Source organism: Cryptomeria japonica, chromosome 8, assembly GCF_030272615.1.
Source record: "Cryptomeria japonica chromosome 8, Sugi_1.0, whole genome shotgun sequence".
NCBI classification, from domain to species: Eukaryota; Viridiplantae; Streptophyta; class Pinopsida; order Cupressales; family Cupressaceae; genus Cryptomeria; species Cryptomeria japonica.
Window position 1 is genome coordinate 56754133 of NC_081412.1, and position 20117 is coordinate 56774249.

A 20117-nucleotide genomic window follows, 5' to 3' on the forward strand; every position below is an offset into this window, starting at 1 on the left:
TTTACAAATAGACAACTATTGATCAATATACAAATTGGTTGTATGTTGAAATGACGAAAACAACCCGAGTTTATGGTTATATACAAATAGACAACTATTGACCCACTAAATTTTATAATATGATTTTTATCAATAAAATCCAATAAACTATTATTGAAACAGTCCCTTCCCTACTAATAGATCATCTTCATGTCATCACTCACAGTCACGGTCTTCTGAGTTAGGACGTTGGTTTCTATATATTGAGCATTGGCATTTTGGTTTCAGACGCATTCATTCAACACCATAGAAAAGAAGTTGGCCTCAAAATGTCTGAAGAAATAACAGTGGCCCCTTTGCACGCAGTGGTGGTGCCATTTCCTGCACAGGGCCATGTCAATCCGCTCAACAACTTTGCAGAGCTGCTGGCCATGCGTGGAGTCTTTATAACCTTTGTTACCACTGAATGGATACACCAACGCCTTCTTCTAGCGGCTGGTGACCACAAGCCCAAAGACAGGGGCTCAAATTTTCGCTTTCTCTCTATTCCAGACGGCTTACCACCTGAACATGGTCGAACTGCCCAGCTTGATGAGTACCTTTTTGCATTGCAATCTTTGGGCCCTGCTTTGACAAGTCTGTTAACTGCAGCAGATAAGTCTGTTCCGCCCATCACCTGTATTGTTGCTGATAGTTTTTTGTCCTGCACGGCAGAGTTAGCTAAGAATCTTGGGGTGCCCAGAGTTGTCTTCTGGACTTCTTGTACTACGCTAGCCATTATGCAGGCAAACACTGACTTACTTATTTCTGAGGGTCATATTCCTGTCGAAGGTATTCTCCTACACATTTTGCTTTTGTTCCTAGAACAAGATGTGCTTAGATGATTAGAAATAATTTTGAGTTTGAATATGCAATTTTGAGCTTTTTGCAACTCTATATAAAGCTGATCCAGAGATTGTTAATGAGTTTGGATGCCCCATGCTTGTAGAATCCATTGTTGTTTAATGTTCCATGTTGCTCTGTTTTCTTGGAACATAACAAGACACCATGAATGCAAAGTTTGAACTTAAGTTCACAGAGTCTGTCCAAGGCTTTCTCATAACTCCACAAAGTTTTGGTAGGATTGAAACAAAAGATGTCCAACAACTTTAATAAATAAGAGAGGGGGATGAAGGAAAGAGTAAGGTTGTTCAAGCGATTGAATTTAATTCGTTGAATATGGGTTTTCATTATGGAGATCTCAATTCATTATGTGAGATTTGATTCTTGATCTTTCAATATTGATTTCTAATATGAAGGTGGTTTCTAAATAGAAGTGGATTTCTAAGTAGTGATTCTTCATCTTCTCTAAATAATTTCTAATGTGTTAACTTGTGAAGTATTTTATTAATCTAATATCTAAACTCATATGAAAGAAATATTTAGTCAAATATTCAATTAAAAAAAAATACAATAAAATTGCATCCTGGATCCTCCACAGAGATCCACCTAACATGCTGGGAGATCATGAGAATATTTTGAATATATATATAGATAGATTGCTAGAAATATATCGCTCCTCCTCTGATGAGCTAGAATGCTGGCCATATGTGAAATTATGGCCGTGCATATGGGCTTTTAGACAGCTGCGACCCTTAGAAAGGGGTACTTGTCTGAAATGCAGAATAAAGTGGAATAGCTGGATAGATAAGAAAGTGTGCAAGTTTCATGCTCTGTCATCCCTCACCATAGCCAATCAAATCAATTAGATCTCCATTAAAATCTTGTATTAAATTGTGGGTCTAGATGAATCCAAGTGGAAGGACTGTTCTACAGATCTCAAGTATTCCATTAATGGATCAGCAAAGTGAGCATTCAATTATAGTAGGAAAGAACAGATCAATGGCTGCAAAGAGCAGGATTTTGTGAAGGAATATGATTCCATGGATCCCTCTGGTCAGTCTGGGTGTATATTAGGCAGAGCTCTGTCATTGAGGGAGTCCCTGAAAGATAAGAGATTAATGAAGAAAACCCATGGTGGAGATTCAGTTGTGAAGGACAGTAGTAATATCTCACTGCAGGGGGCTGTGAAGAGAGTTTTTTCAACCAGGAAGACTGCCCCCAGATTAAGATAAACTATACCCACATGCTGATTTTTTATTTGCTGATGTGGGTTTTAAGAGATCCGAGTCCCTCAGATCCAATACTATTGGTTCTCTTCACCCTTTTGATTTTTATTCATATGGGTCCATTTTAAAGAAGAAAAGTGTGCTCAAGACATGCAAACACCTCTTGGGAATGCAGAGAAATTAGGCCTGTCATTGGCTGATAGTTATGTTTTTTTTTCTAAATTTTCATAATGATGTTTTCGTGGGTTCTTTTCATAATATGTTGGTTAAGTTTATTGTGATCATCAAAATTCGAACGTATTTATGATTTTGAGTCTCAACTTTGTTAAATGAGGATGAGGTTTTCTGTTTGTAACATCACCGATTCATAGTTCTGGATTAAAACCATTTTACGTGTTAGATTTTTATGTTAGATTTTTATTTCTGTTATGAGTAGTGGAGTTAAGTTCAGACTTTCCCTTCAAAGTTCAAGTTGGCTTGTTATGTTCTATGTCGCTCTGTTATCTCCTTTTGATTCTTATTTTGCTTAGTTTCAATCTCTCTGTGATATACTGCTTTGAGCTTTTTAATTTTGTTTTGTTTCCTATTTTTTTAACAAATACAATTCTAATATGATGAGGCTTGTTATTGCAGAGGAGGACCTGAAATCTAAAGACAAACTCATCACATGTCTTCCGGGAAAAATTCCACCTATAAGGCCAACCGACATTATGTCCTTCTACCGAGAAAAACATCTCTCTGATAACCTTTACAACATCTTTCTCCATGAGTCTCGCATCAACAAAATGGCAGACTACGTGCTGGTTAACACTTTCGAGGAGTTGGAAGGAGGTAAAGAAGCACAAATGGGTCTCAGCTTTAATGGCTGCCCTGCTCTGGCAATTGGCCCTGTGTCTCTTCCAAATTTCTTGGAAGGTAGAAATTCCATGTACAGCATGTGGGAAGCGGATAAAACGTGCCTTCAATGGCTAGACACTCAACCGCAGGCATCTGTGTTATATGTTTCCTTCGGTAGCATTGCTGTAAAATCTGAAAAACAGTTGCATGAACTGGCTCTTGGACTAGAGGCTTGTGGGTACCCGTTCCTGTGGGTACTCAGATCAGATATAGCAGAAGGTAAGCCTATGGAATTACCAGAGGGCTTCAAGGATCGAACCAAGGATAGAGCCCTGATTGTTAGTTGGACGGAGCAATTGAAGGTAAGTAATTTTAATTTGCAATCTTTCTTACTTTCACTGTTTTATATTTTGTTTCACATGAAGATAATGGTGTAGTTGTTTGCTTGCATTCAATCATGTTAGGCTTTTTAAGATATCTAAAGAATCTTTTGGTTGTGAGATGAATAATCTATTATGTAAGTTCACTCAAATTATTCATATGAAATGCCCTTAAAAAAACTTGATTCAAATTGATGCTACTAGTTAGAAATATAAAGAAAGATATTTGATTTTTTGAATCATTGGACAAGAAATTTCAAATTCAAAGTGTTTCTTTGAAGTCTGTCTTTGTAGAATCATTTTAAGTTGACAAATTTTGAGCTAGAAGTATTGGATTGGAATTTAAAAAATTTCAAGTAACAACAATAGAAAATAAATTGAACTTTATCTTGCATTCAACAAAAAAATGATTAAAATTTTATAGCTTAAAATAAAGCTCAATAGCTCACTACAAATTTGGAGTCTAACATGATACCTAATTTAAATTGATTATTCATTATTCTCATACTTTGTCATGGTGAATAACTGAAATATCTAGAACTCCTAACATATCTTGACATTGTACACATTTTATCTTTCCTAAATACTTAATAAATACAACATCCATGTTGTCATCTTTGTTACCATGTACATCAACCCTACCTATTATAATTGAATCATTTTTCTTACAAAATGATGTTGAATTTCAATGCATTTTGGTTTGGTATGATACATTGAATTAGTTATTGTTGGTTTTTAACTTTTATTTTCACCTTTAATAGGATTTGATCCTTCTTTACTTTCACATCTTTAAGAATAATCTTTAGCCAAATATGAAGCACTACATATGCTTTATAATCAAGGATAAGAGAAAATTGGTTACTTCTTATTACTTCAAAATTTAGGGGTTCATCTAGAATCATTTTGAGCCTATGAGAATTTTGTGTGGGAGTAATTTAGTTAGTTACCAAGTGACATTTCATATAATATACTCACATTCTTCTTGCATAATAAACATTCATTAGCTTCTTCAAATTTTATGGGATCATTTAGAGCCATTACTTGAGCCATTAACATCATAAACATTATATTACACTTGAACAACTATTTTGAGCTTATGGTCTTTTTATTTTGGTGCAATTTAGTTAATTATACCACTTTCCATTATAGAATCATATTCTTCTTGCTTAAAAATATCTATTAGCTTATAAAAAATTTAGGGGTTCATCTAGAGTTGTTACTGTATGCGGGAAAAGCGGGTTGATAAAACTCAATATGTGAAAAATGTTCCAAAATAACCTGTCCACACACACACAGAGGACTTCTTGGTGCAAGCTATGGAGTAATGAAGTATTACTCAGCTTCCCAAGGTGGGTCCCATGTTTCTCTATCTCAGAATGTCCCTCAAACCAATATTTTTTCTCTTAGATCACTGAGCAAAATGGTTTAGGGATGGCAAATGCAAGAATGAGGGATGCTTTGATAGGTTTTAGAATGAAATGCATCCTAAGCTATGCATGATTCTAGAAATGCAATAAACTAGATTATAAGATGACAAGGTTAGCATGAATACTATCCTAACATGATATATTAGTCTATGATTGAGCTAAATGATAAAGAAAGTACTCTAAACATGCATATTTAGACTAATTTCTAGTTAAAAGAGAGGCTAAAATGATGAGCATATATGGAATGAAAGCTTGAATGTATTTGAGCATAAGTGTGATACTATAAACTTTGGAGGATGATCAAAATGGAGGAATGAGAGCTCTATTTATAGCAAAAATAGGGCAATGGATGGTCAGGATTAAATGGTTTAATCAAGGGTTGAGTTTGAAAGTTGGGGATCCATGTTTGCAATTTGCACCAATGAAATGGTGACAAGTGTCAACATAGGGTTGGGTTGAGAGAAGGGGTTGGAGGCATTAAATGCCTAAGAAGACCTCATGGTCATCTAGAGATAAGGGTTAAGCTTAAGTTAGGCTTACCCAATGGATTAAGAGTTAATCCAAGGATAAACCTTTGTGCAAATGATTAAGAGATAATCATGGTCAAAGCATTAAAGGCTTGATGAGACCCTTAGGTTGGATGAAGGTTGAGTTAAAATAAATTCTTTAACCATGTAAGAGGGTTTGAGTTAACCATTAATGGTTATGAAGACTTTGGGGAATTAAGTGGTTGAAGACTTGAAGCCTTTAATGGTTATCAAAGACTTTGAGGTTTTGAGAAGTGACCTCCCTTTTCTTAGGGATGTGACAAAGTTTAGAAGATGGGTTAGGCTAATTAGAAGCGATTAGAAGGGTCTAGAAGAATTTAGGAAGGGGTTAGGAAGCAAGTGGGAGATGTAGGAAAGTGCAAGTGGATGGAGGGATAATAGGTTTTAATTGAAATAAAATTAATTTAATTCAATTTGGTTGTAATTTGGGGAAATTGAATAAATTAGATTTATTCAATTTAGGATAAATAATTTAATTAAATTTGAATTTAATTAAAAGTAGATAGGGGGGATTTAATTGAATAAAATGATTTATTCATTAAATGGGTATAGTGAATTTAATTTAAATAAATTGAGTAATTTGCTTAATTAAATAGAGGAATGCGGGTAATTTAATTAAATTGGATTTAATCAAATAGAGAAATGAACATAAAATATCCATTTAGGAATATGGTCATTTTTATACATCTACATTTTGCCCCTCTTTGAAGTGACGTGTGTCATTTTTATATGTCTACAGTTACTTTACCCACTAGTATGATCAACATTAAAATTACACTTGAACAACCATTTTGAGCCTATGGTAATTTTATTTGGGAGTAGTTCAACTTTTTACCAACTTCCATCTTTCTATAATAGAATTATATTCTTCTTATATAGAAAAAATCCATTAGCTTTGATGTAGTCAAGAATGGAGGAGTATTTGGAATAGACTGTCCAACCTTGCAATGGAATTCAACACAAGACAAACAATTGAGAGAAACATGAAAATTTATTGATTGATAACAGAAACCATGCATGTCCACATGCCTTCACATATGCAAATATATTAGGCTCCATTGGCTAAACATGCAGGTGTATAAGTGGCCATAGGCTTATTACAAGTATATGTTGAAATAAGTTCTAGATCTTAATTCCCTAATTCCCGAGGCCCTAACTACTAAAACTACCTCTTGCTAATTTAGAAAGTTATTACACACTAAATTGAATCATTAGAAGTGATCCACATTAGCCTCAGTTGGGATCCATCCTTTTCTCCTACCAAGCATCTAATTAGGTTCCTCAAACTTCTGCTCACCACTTTTGTTTTTTTGAGTCCTCAACAATACTAACACAAAATCAGTGTTGATGTCCTCCCAAGGCCTTTTTGGAAAATTGGCATTCTAGTCTTGGTTCCATTAGCTACATGACAAGTTATGTACTCTTGAACATATTTCCTGGTGTCCTTATAGATTTGAGGCTAATAATAATTCTCACTCACCAAATCTATAGTCTTGTTAGTACCAAAGTGTCTCGTTAATTCTCCAAAATGCTTCTCCTTAATTCCCACATTGAGCTCCTAGGAATGCATAATTAATTCGCTTTGAACATGTCATCCTGAATAAAATAGTCTAGTTACTTGCTCCTATCAGTTACTACTAGATCTCTGTTTTCCTTCCAAACTTCCCAAAATCAAGATCAATTTTTGAAAAAATCTTCAACTTGAGATCAAATCCCATCAGCTCTACTCTCATTTATATCATCAGATTCCTTCTCCTTCTTAGTGCATCCACAACCTTGTTTGATTTTACAATCCAATTTTTTAACACAAAGGTATAGGTTTGCATGAATTCAACCCATTGAATGTAGCTTTGATTAAATTTTCCTTGACTATTCAAGTATTAAAAAGCTTGATGATCAATATATAACAAACTCCTTTGATAGTAGAGAGTAACTCCATTTCTTCAGAGCTTAAGTTATTGCATAAAAATTATATTAATAGATTGAGTATCTTTTCTAGGTATCATTCAACTTCTCACTAAAATACACAAAATTGTCCTCCCTTCTTGACTTAGAACAACTCCAATAGGTTCTTGACATCACAATCTACTTGAAAGGCCTTGTTGAAATCTGGTAATGCTAGTATCGGTTTCTCTATCACCTTCTACTTCAACAACTCAAAACTCTTATGTGCTCTAGATGTCTACTTAAATTCCTTTTTGTCTCCTCTCATGGTCTCAATCATTGGTGTTTAAACGATACTAAAATTTCTAATGAACAAGTTCTAATAAAAAATTGCCAAGCCATGAAAAGTTATTACTTCCCCAATGCCTATTTGTGTTGGTCATTCTACAATTTCTCTCACCTTCTCTAGATCCATCTTCAATCCTTTCACAGAGATGGCAAACCCCAAATAAACTAGTTCTATCTTCATGAAACTATATTTATTGATATTGATCAACAACTTTTTTTCTCTCAGTCATTGGAACACTTGTTTGATATGCCACAAATGTTCTTCTTTTGTGTTGCTATACAATAGAATATCACCAAGGTAAATAATGAGAAACTTACCAAGTAACACCTTCAAGATCTCGTTCATTAACAACATGAATATGCATGGCACATTAGTTAGTCCAAAGGGCATAACTATCTTCTCATACAATCCTTAGTTAGTATTGAATGTAGTCTTCAACTTATTGCCTTTTTTGATTCTCATTTGATCATATCTACTCTTGATATCAATCTTAGTGAAGTATTTTGTTCCACTCAAAAGGTTCATGATGTCATCCATTCTTGGCAAAGGAAACTGGTACTTGATAGTGATCTTGTTAATGGCTTTCAAATCTGTACACATACCCTATTCCCCATCCTCTTTAGCACCAAGACAATAGGTGCCATACAAGGGCTTAGGCTCTCCTATATTAGTTCCTTCTTTATCAACTCTTGTTCTTGTATACTCAACTTCATATTCTCTACTGATATCATTTGTTGTGCTACTTTGTTTCAAAAATTGGCTTTGGGTATGACTTCTATATAATGGCTAATGCTCTAGATTGAAGGAAGCCCTACTAGAATATTTTTGGACACAATTTCTTGATACTCCTTCAGTCACTCTGAGACCTCCTCCTACATTACTTCTTCTCCTTTTGCAATGACATTCCTTGAGTATTTACTACCACAATTTCTTAGAATAATGAAAAACACATATTTTCGTTTCTGAATCCATCCAAAAAATTCCTCCCATCCACCAAACAAAAATCTTGGCATTGCTACATACCATATTCTTCTTTTCTTCCTCGAGGAGAATCAAAATATGCTTCTTTCCATTCAAGGTCACAATGTAGGTATTATTACTCCCATCATGTAGAGCCCTCCTATCATACTGGCAAGCTATCCCCAACAACAAATGGGAAACATCTATCAACAAGATATCACACAATACTTTATCCCATATGATCCAATGTGGAATTTGACAATCTAAATTGATCACTTATTGCTCAATTTCGAATCCAAGCAATTTGGTATGGGTTACCAGGGTGTTTCATCCTCTTTAGGTTTAGCTTTCAATCCATCTACTCTAAGACCAAATTGTTCATGCTAGTTAAATTGTCAATGGGGATATTTCAAAATTTGCCTCTTGACTTGCACCTTGTTCGAAACAAGATCTTCCTTTGTGCCTGTTTCTCCTTGATCTTCATTTTTAGTAGAGCTTTTATCATGACCAATGATTCTCCCTTTTCTAAATGTCCCATTGATCTAGATGATTTGTCTAGTTCTTCCTCAATGTATGCTACTTTGGCTTTGGGCTCTCCTCACTTCCTTGGCAACACTCAAAGTTGTGATGTTATGCTTTCCCACACTTGAAACAAGTTCTCAGGAATGATCTTCAATCAAATCCTTTTTGATTCCTCAAGTATCCGCCATCATGGTAGTGGTCATTTTTTTCCCTCCTATTTTGGTAGGAATCTTCCCTGAGTCTTTATTCCTACTTCCTATAAGGGATCCTTCCTCTATTTCTCTTAGTGTATGGCCTCCTTTCATTGTGTTGTGATCACTCTTCTAGAATCCTATAATTCCTACCTCCTGGCATCCACTTCAACCTCCTAGCCAACTTCTCTTCCACCTTCGATGCAAATTGGAAGGGTTCCTCCATGGTGGTTAATCAAACCAGGCTCAATTCCTCTTGGATATTGGTTTTGAGACCATTGATATATTGTACCACCTCTTCTGTTTCACCTTCAATATGCACAATCATTATGAACATTTTGTGTAATGTCGTTGTGCACTCCTTTATTGTTTTCTCTCTTTTCTTTAGGTTTTGAAGTTTCTTTGATATATCTAGCTCATAGTTGGTAAGTATGAATTGACTCTTCAATTTCATCATCAAGATCTCCCATTTTGTGATCCTCTCCTTTCCTATCTATTTTCTACCTAGTTGTACTTATTTCCACCAAATAGAAGCATGTCCCTTCAATTTCGTTTTTGCAAAGCTAAATTACTCTAAATGTTTAACTTATTCACATTCAAAGTATTCTTCTATTTCATTTATCCAATCAATCAGCTCCTCTAGATTCAAGATGCTGATATAGCCAAGAATCTTTATCTTTAGACTTTCCTCTATTTTGGTGATAGGCATCATCATCTTATTCTAGTCTAATTCCTCTTCTTCTTGACTCTCCTCATTATATTCTCATATTCTTAACTCCTCTTGGTGTCACTCTCCTCCTCACATCTAGGGTTTATGCCCTTTCACCTATCCTTCTCAACAACATCTAGTTGTTTCTTCATTACCCACATCATGTCCATAATTTCCTCTACTCTTATAGTGACATTGTCTATTATAGGAATCCTCCTCAACAACATATTTCTTTGGATTAGGTGTGAATGCCTTAGGTCGGTGGTCTGGCTATAAGGTTGCAACTACCTCACAATTTAGCACTCGATTTATAACACCTATAATCTAACTCAGGTTTGCATTCTATCTACAAAAAGGTCTTTCGAAACAACACTCCCAAATAATTTGAAGCTCCCTCTAATACCACTTGGTGCAGTTTGCAAGGATGGAAGGTTCAAAATGGATTGTCCAACCTTGCACTAGAATTCAAAACAACATAAACAATATAGAGAAACATGAAAAATTATTCATTAAAAGTATAAACCATACATACATGCATGCCTTGTCATATGTAGATTACATTAGGCCCCATTTTCCACACATGCAAGTGCACATTCTATCATAGATTTATTACAACTCTATATGTAGAATTTGATTTCAGATCCTAATTCCCTAGCTCCTAATCCTCTAATTATTAAGGCTACCTCCTACTAATTCAAACATTTATTATATACTAGCTCCAAGAATTAGAAGTGGTATGTGTTAGCCTTAGCTATAGGCTCTAACCCCAATATCCAACAAAACATGTGTTTCAGCTTGAGGAAGGTGAAGAAACACCAAACATTAGTGCAGAGGGATATTTGATCCACCCAGTGTTTATTTGACCCATATCTATTATGTGATGAAATGTGAAGGCTCTGCAAGGTATGCAATATTTCCACATGCTATCTCTCATAGTTTTGGGTTTTAGTTGCTTGATAGGGCAAACTTCTAGTGATGATAAATACCTCCCATGTTTTCTCCATTCCAATTCATGGAGAGAAATTGATTGTTTTGGTAGGATATGATAAAGTTCTCCAAGATGCTCCTGCATCAAGCTTTCCCAAAATATAGGAGTATATCTAGAGTCATTATTGAGTCACTAATACAATTTTGATGTAATAGTTACATTTGAATAGCCAATTTGAGCCTATGGGAATTTTATATGGGAGCAATTGAGTTAATTCAATGTGTCATCTCATAATATAATCAAATTCTTCTTAGATAACAAACATCATTTAGCTTCTTCAAATTTTAGGGGTTCATCTAGAGTCTCTACTTGATCTATTAGTACCATCAATATTAAAAATTAAACTTGAATAGCCATTTTTTAAAGTTTATGATAATTTTATTTGGGAGTAGTATCGTTAGTTTCTAGGTGACATTCTCTATAATATTATCATATTCTTCTTGCATAAAAAATATTCATTAGTTTTTTTTTTAAATTTAGGGGTGCATCTATGGTCATTACTTGAGCCATTAATATCATCAACAGTAAAATTATACTTGAACAACCATTTTGAGCCCATGAGAATTTATTTGAGATTAATTTAATTATTTCTGAAGTGTCATTTTCCATATTAGAAATTTAATCTTCTTGCATAGAAACATCTATTAGATTCTTCAAATCTTAGGGGCTCATCTAGAGACATTACTTGATCCATGACCACCAATAAATTCATAAAAATTAAACTTGAACAACCACTTTGAGCCTATGAAAATTTATTTGGAAGTAATTCAAATGGTTTTCAAGTGACATCAACATATTAATGAAATGCAACATTTCTATTAATTAATAATTATGAATCACATAATTATACATTTTTAAAATCTTATAATAAACACAATAGCCAATAAAATTATATTTAACTTGATTCGAATTGACTTTCCTTCTATTTTCTTTTGAAACATGGGAGAAATATTTACAACTAAAAACTTTTAAATGACTAATAATTGGTTTAACCAATAAAACCATCATAAGGAATTCCATTCACAATGAACTTATAAGAGTTATAGTTTTTAAATATATATTTATCCTAACACCTTTAGCCCACAATTTATTATGGAGATTATTTTGTTTGAGCATATTTCTAACAGATTCAATTACAATTATATTTTCCTTTTTAACCGTTATATTTTTCAAAGGATTATGTTGAACTGCATACTATAAATAATGTTATTTTCTCTATAATAGTTCAAAAAATTCTTGACTTGTGTATTCCACAATTTGATCTAATAATAAATTATTAAGCTTGTTATTGTTAGCAATGATACCTTCATGTTTATTATTTTTGGACTTGTTAACTTTTTTCTAAATTTATATATAAAGTATGTAAATTTCCACAATAATTATATTTGTTATTTTTTCTTCACAATTATATATACATTAAATGATGCCCTATCTTGATACGTCTTTTCATTAGATTTCTTTTCTTCTTCTTTTTTTGTCTATTCTTTCCTATGTATGATCTCTTGTCCTTGACCATCAAATCTAAATCCAAAATTTTTTGTCCATAACTCAAATTGATTACTTGATCCATGACCACCAATAAATTCATAAAAATTAAACTTGAACAATCACTTTGAGCCTGTGGAAATTTATTTGGGAGTAATTCGGTTTTCAAGTGACATCAACATATTTATGAAATGCAACATTTCTATTAATTAATAATTATGAATCACATAATTATACATTTTTAAATCTTATAATAAACACAATAGCCAATAAAATTATATTTAACTTAATTTGAATTGACTTTCCTTCTATTTTCTTTTGAAACATGGGAGAAATATTTACAACTAAAAACTTTTAAATGACTAATAATTGGTTTAACCAATAAAACCATCATAAGGAATTACATTCACAATGAACTTATAAGAATTATAGTTTTTAAATATATATTTATACTAACACCTTTAGCCCACAATTTATTATGGAGATTATTTTGTTTGAGCATATTTCTAACACATTCAATTATAATTATATTTTCCTAGCCATTATATTTTTCAAAAGATTATGTTAAACTGCATACTATAAATAATGTTATTTTCTCTATAATAGTTCAAAAAAAATCTTGACTTGTGTATTCCACAATTTGATCTAATAATTTATTTTCCTTAAAATGATTTTGAATTCCTTGTTAAGAAGTATATCTAGTTCTATCATCTACAAATATGGGAAAGTAAGAAGCTCCCCCATGTGACTTGGTTTATATTTATATACACTAGTATATGTATTAATTTAAGAATATTTATTTGCCTTTTGTCTATTCTTTTATCAAATTTATATCTATAGTTTGTTTTAATGCACAATCATCACAATTAACATGTTCAATCTTAAAAAAATAAACATCATTCATCATGAATTATCTTTGTAGTAAAATAATATACGTATAATTCAAATTAGGTCACACCTCAAGTTTCATAATGATTCTAATTACAATTACATCAAGTTTGTAGCAGACCACTATTTGATTCATTTAACTATCGCTTTATAGTGATCTTGTATGTCCTTCACTTTGTAGTATAACTTCACAAATTTATCTTTTAATCTTTTATCTATAATTGCAAAAATAGATAATAGATTATTCTTCATTCCTAGAACATACATCACATTTTTAAGTTTCCTTAGATGTCTATTTGGCAACATTATACTTATATCATCATAGACTTTTTTATATCATGAGACTTGTCATACCCTGGATGGATTTTTCTATCGTTGCCTTTTTCATGAAGTAATTTAAATCAATCTTTATTTAATAAAATATGAATTGATATCCTTGAATCCATAAAATAATAATTACGATAATTTGTTTTAGTTGTAATAATTATATAGAAATGAATAACTTGAGATTATGAAGCTCACCATTTATCTCATTTTCTTTATTAGCAATGATACCTTCATGTTTATTAATTTTTGACTTGTTGATTTTTTTCTACATTTATATATAAAGTATGTAAATTTATACAATAATTACATTTGTTATTTTTTCTTCACAATTATATATAAATTAAATGATACCCTATCTTGATACATCTTTTCATTAGATTTGTTTTTTTTTTCTTTTTTTTTTCTATTCTTTCCTATGTATGGTCTCTTGTCCTTGACCATCAAATCTAAATCCAAAATTTGTTGTCTACTCTCTATATGTTTCCTCCTTTCCTCGTATTGTATAATTTTAAATTATCAAACGAATGCACATGTTCACATGTAGCCAAACTAGTGATAAACATGTGGTGTTCACTCCACATGCCAATTTAAAGTAAAAAAAGAAAAGAAAATCTTTAATAAGGAAAAAGAACCCATAAATCAAATCGATTGAGACAAGTGGCACCTTAAAAACTTTAATTAACAAATCTAAAACTCTTTTTTATATCTTATCAATTATTCTAAAAATAATAACATGCAAAAAAATCTATAATTTATCATGAGAAGATAAAATATTTTTATAAAAAATAAAATTCTTTCAATGTAATTCTTATATATAGTGTCATAGCATTACCATGATTGAAATTAATAAGACAAGATTCTTAGACTTTGCATATATTTAAGAAAAGGACACATAATATTATAGCACACCTACCATGATTCATTTAAACAATCTACATCCTCTTAAAATTCAAAATAAAAAGTATTAAATTGTTTTTTTTTCAACTAAAAAAAATCAATTATGGTTAATTTAAAATATTTAAAATTAAATTATTTTTATAGTTTTAGGTGTTTTCTCACCCTTTTCTTGGAAGATTCCTTACATTTTAATGGTTCTATGGTTTTAGGTGCTTTCTCATCCTTCTCTTGGAGGATTCCTTACACATAATGGGTGGAACTCCACTTTGGAGGCAATTAGTATGGGAGTTCTTATGATTGGATGGCCTTATTTTCATGATCAATTTCTTGATTGTCGACTTGCAAAAGACATTTGGAAAATTGGTTTGGACTTTGAAGGTGTTGATGCAGATGAATTTAAATTAGTGACAAAAGAAGTGGTAGAAAGTAAAATTATAAGTCTCATGGGAAGTTCTATAGGAAAGAAGTTACGAGAAAATGCTATGAGGCTAAAAGAAGCTGCCAAAAAGGCAGTGATGGAAGGAGGGACTTCCTACACAAACTTGAACACATTTGTGAAGGATATGAAAAATATGGTAAGAGGTTTCTAATAAGACATTCTATCTTATGCAATTTAAAACTTATAATATTTTAATTGGTTTATCATAGGAGAACATTTAATGCTACCTAAACCACAAGAGTTTTTAAAATGACATTAATATTATTGTTATATTTTGTTAAGAAATTATGCATTCAGTATTAGTTAATATTATATTGGGTGTATGTGCTTTGTAAGTCACCCATATGGTAGATTAGAATTAAAGTAAATTTATAAGATGTATAGAATAGTAGTATTTTTATTATCATGATTGAGCAATATAATTGTAGTTTATGTTCTATTGAGAGGATTTTCCCTTTGAAGTGATACTATGAATACAACTAGATAACAATTCTTTAATATTTTTTGTAAATATGTGTGTATTATTTTAATTTTACTTATAGGTCTTTTTTATGTTGTATTAGAGGTATTTCTAGTGCTATGTTCTTTACCATCAACAATAATTAATTTCTTACTACAAATACCTAATGTATACTCCCAACTTATGCTTACATGATCTAGATAATTAGAAGTGATGAAAGTAGATAGGTATTGAAAATATTTTATAAAAATATTAAATTCTATCGTAGATTGTCAAAGTTAAAAACCATGTGCTAAGGGTTATAAAATATCCTTTGAACAACCATGTTTTTTATGTAAGTTGAATTCTACATAGAGGATTTAATGCTACAAGGGATGATTCAAATTTTATAGCCAAACATAAAAAAGTATAAATTTGAGCTTCTAATTACCTTCAAATATATTTCAATAGCCTCTTCATTTAGGTGAATTCTCACTATAGGAAGTCATGAACCATTTAAAATATATAGTGAATTAGTTAGCGGTTGCCACTATGATGTATTATATTCATAACTAATAGGCTAGAGAAGGTGGCCATGGGACACTTGAATCCTCCATAGTTATACCTTTGAAATACTTGGAAAATTTATTATTTACAAAAAAGACAAATATATCTATGAGCCTACGAACTAGAAACAACCTAGCCTATAATTTCCTTTTATCTACCTTATTGTAGATAAATTTAGGCACATTGTAATTTCCCTTTTATCTATAATATATGTTGTGTTTAAAATTTACCATTTCCTATCTTTAGAAACTTCTTTGATCCAAAATTTTCTACAAGTTCTTCCTAGGTTCATATCCTCTGTGTCTACTTAAGGAATCCAAAATTTTTGAGTAAAAATCCATGACTAGTCTTTTAAGTTTGTGTAAGTCATCTATGTTTTGGATTCTCCAATCTCGATATGACTTTCCTCCCAAGTCTATTTTATCTTCTATCCTTTTACGAGGATCAAAATTCTTCATCTAGGCATATAATTTGTTCATCTTCTACATTTTTATTTTCCTTATTTGATTTTTCAACTTGACCCTACTAGCATTCCTCCCTAAAATTTTATCCTTTAAAAATTCTATGTGTCGTGATGTATCTTAAACCCTTCAATTAAAAAACCCTTTCCTATTTGAACTATTCACCAATATACCTCCTTGCATGATATATTACCCTTAATAATCTAATGGCATACCTTCCAAAAAAAATTCCCATGAGAATAAAAGAATCGTTTAATAATGGACACATGGTTCCAAATTGATCTCCAACACTACAAAAGAAAAAATGAATATTAAACCATCACTAACGAGATAGTTAAGATTTGAAAACCCAACAAATCATTGCCATTACTATCAAGGATAGTTACAATTTATTGAGGATATTCATCCATAACTCACTAGCACATTTGTATGTATGTTAGAATGATTTTGAGAATTAATCAAGAGAGGACAAATACTCAATTAGTATGCAAACACCTTTTTTATAGAAATATTGAGATGATTGTCATTGTTGTAGAGATTTATGCCCTTTCTAAGTCTATAAGGTGTTGAAAGGAAAAATTAAAAGATGATGACAAAAGAAAGTGATAGAAAAACCTAACCCAAAATCATAGACAATTGTTCAAGTGCCTAGATTTGAGGATGGAAATCTATGGGTCTATTAATTCTTTAAGGATTAAAAACCTTAACAATTATATTCAATAGAAAAAAAATCCCCTTTGGATGGAGGATGATCTCACCTAGAGGTCATGCATATTAAATTCATGGTTGTGAATGCCATAATATGCAAGTTTGCACACTATTATTATAGTTGTGGGTATAAGCCTTCATATTCTAGTTAGTAATGGCTATTGTAGATGCAATTCTTATACAAGCCCTTTAATTTAGTGTATGCGCTATTATTATAGTTGTGGGTATAAGCCTTCATATTCTAGTTAGTAATGGCTATTGTATTAGTTTCATGCAATGCTTATACAAGCCCTTTAATTTAGTGTATGCTCTATAGTGTCCTATGTATTTGTCAACCTTTTATGCCAAGGTCAAGTGCTATAAGTTTCAACTATTATGCCATTGCATCTTTTTTTGTTGTAACATATTTAAAACCTTTTATAGACCCATGTAATGGGAGGAAAAATATCTATAATATGTTTACTAGTCTTTGCACCTCATATGTAAACTTGGTAGTCTTTGTTAATGATAGATTTATGTTAAACTTGGTAGTCTATTTTCTATTAATAGATTGACCAATATGATTAAGGTTAATTATTATTTTTATGAATGTAAAGGAGATTTTCTATCTTTATTAGTTTATAGTAAAATAAAATAGGGTTTATCAAATTACCATAAATTAATGAAATATTACATGTATAATAGTAAGTTATTAATATTCGTATATAAAAAATAATATATTTGAGAATTTTAATGGTGTTTGAATCATATTTTAGAGTTATTAATATTTCTCTACAAGTATTAATATAATCTAGGTTCTCAAAAGGATTTGGTCTTAGATAGTTAACGTTAAAATTTGAAGTACAAAAACATTTTCCTTATATTTAGCTTGGTATGTTATTGTAGTGTCATAGATTGTCTCCTCTCTAGCTTGTGAATCATGAAATTAATTAAAATATTAAAATATGCTAGAATGAGCTCTTTAATAGACAATAGTAACTAGAAGAGGTTAATGGATAGTTTTCTGGATAAATCTCTTTAACCCACCTTCCTATGATTAGAAAAAGATGTTCCTAGCCAATTCACATTTAAAATTTACTAAAGGGAGATATCATGAACAATTATGTAGAATATAAAACATTCTCAGTAAAGATACAAACAATAGTGCATTAATCAATTAATTAAAACAAATCAATCCTTCTCCCATACAAGATTAGAACTTGAATGAGCCAAAGGAATTATGCTTGGCTATTTTCCTCAAGGAAGATCTAACAACATATACTATTAAAACTTGATTATATTAAAGCACTCAAACCAAACCATCCATTATAAAATGGAACAACAAATACATCCACACAAGAACACCAAATTTTTTACATGAAAAGCCCAAACTAGGAAAAACCATGGTGAGAATTTGACTCATAATATATGTATTAATTATTCACAATAATTTAGGCCATAGGCCAGGGAGCTCAATTCTCTGAACTTGTAGGCTAAGATGCATTGCCTTAAAGAAAGATACAAAATAAAGACTAACATAGCTAAAGAATTATTCATCAAGACATGATACAAATTACTTGTCCACACACGATGAAGTTACAAGATTGGGCTACAAAAGAAACACATCGATCAACATGTGGGTAATGGTTCACAAATTAATACTCATATGACTAAATCTGCACTATAACACATCCAGACCTTTGTATTGCATCAAACTCTATTCACATTCACATCAGATTATCTTGCATCCCCATCACCATATCCCTCTACTCATAACCCTACTGATTTGTCCTATATATACCAGTTGGTTCATCAATATTCTTCATGAAGTTGGGCCAAAGGAGATGTAACATGTTTATTTACCATCGGCCTAAAAATAATTTATACAACTCATGTGGGATGACAAAATATGTTTAGAGACCTACACCAAGTTGACACACCTTCCAAACATATCCAAAAAGGATTCTATGTATACCAAACACTACAACCACTCATATAAAACATCTTCACAAGATAAAGCATTTGTAAACAACTCTTAATGCAGACCCAAAATGAAATAAGTGGACCATCACTAAAGAAATAAGACATTCTAGGAATATAATCTATGATATCCTTAGAATACCAGCAAGAAAAGGAATGCAACACATTCCTCCACAATATCCTGAAATTGTATAACCCTGCATGTATCCATCTGAATACAACTTTGCACTACCCAGACAAAACAAATTCAAATATACTCTGGAAACACATCATGCTAACATTATTTTCTCTCCGAAACATCTTTAGATAGACTTCAACCATCCACACAACGCCTGGTTCATACATACACTATTTTATGCTCAATTGAACCACTCTATACACAATCAGACTACTTGTGGATTAGAGAGTTGACATAAATGACAAACTAAATAACATAATTGCAACAATCCCCCTCTTTATCATTGATGAGAAAACCTATGCCAAACACATATCCTTTCGAATAAAAATTTCTCCAAAACTTCTCCCCCTTTGACATCAAGGACAAAGGGTATTGTTGTCACAAAGTTTGCACCCTTGGTGATCAGGTTTGATCACCAACCTTGTGAAACATGGAAACAACATCTCAAGCATGGGACCTTGCACTGTTGTGAGGTTGAGTCTCCAAAGAAGGTCGACTTCCTATTCAATTTGATGCAAAGTGTTGGACCAACCCAACACCGATAAAACTAATCTATGCTTCGGCAAGGAAAAGAGAGAGAGAGAAGGGTTACAGGAAAGAAGGGAAAAAAGGCTTGCACCTAGACTAAAATGATGATCTCCCCTGCCTATGACTGCACAAAACATTAATAAAACTACCCTAGACATGCACTAATTTCTATCCTAATTTGTCACCTAAATGTGAGCGAGAGTTGGAATCAACACAACACCTACAACTTAGGAAAACAAATGAGAATGCATTCAAATAAAAAGGCAAAAGACATTACACAAGTTATCCAAACTGAAAGTAGGAAAAATAGCTAATTTTATTAATGGAAAACAAGGCAATTTTTAAAAGTGCAGAGAGAC

At 31.9% G+C, this 20117-nt stretch overlaps 1 protein-coding gene across 1 annotated transcript in view; it reads left to right on the forward strand.

Moving 5' to 3' along the window:
* Positions 1-204: 204 nt before the first annotated feature.
* The window catches only part of LOC131078056 (UDP-glycosyltransferase 85A1), a 69525-nt gene continuing 49612 nt past the window's right edge, over positions 205-20117 (forward strand). Inside the window, exons 1-3 of the mRNA XM_058015700.2 lie at positions 205-810; positions 2721-3286; positions 14689-15054. Of these exons, the coding sequence (XP_057871683.2) occupies positions 309-810; positions 2721-3286; positions 14689-15054 (1434 nt within the window). The 5' untranslated portion in view covers positions 205-308. The remainder of the gene's footprint in view (positions 811-2720; positions 3287-14688; positions 15055-20117) is intronic.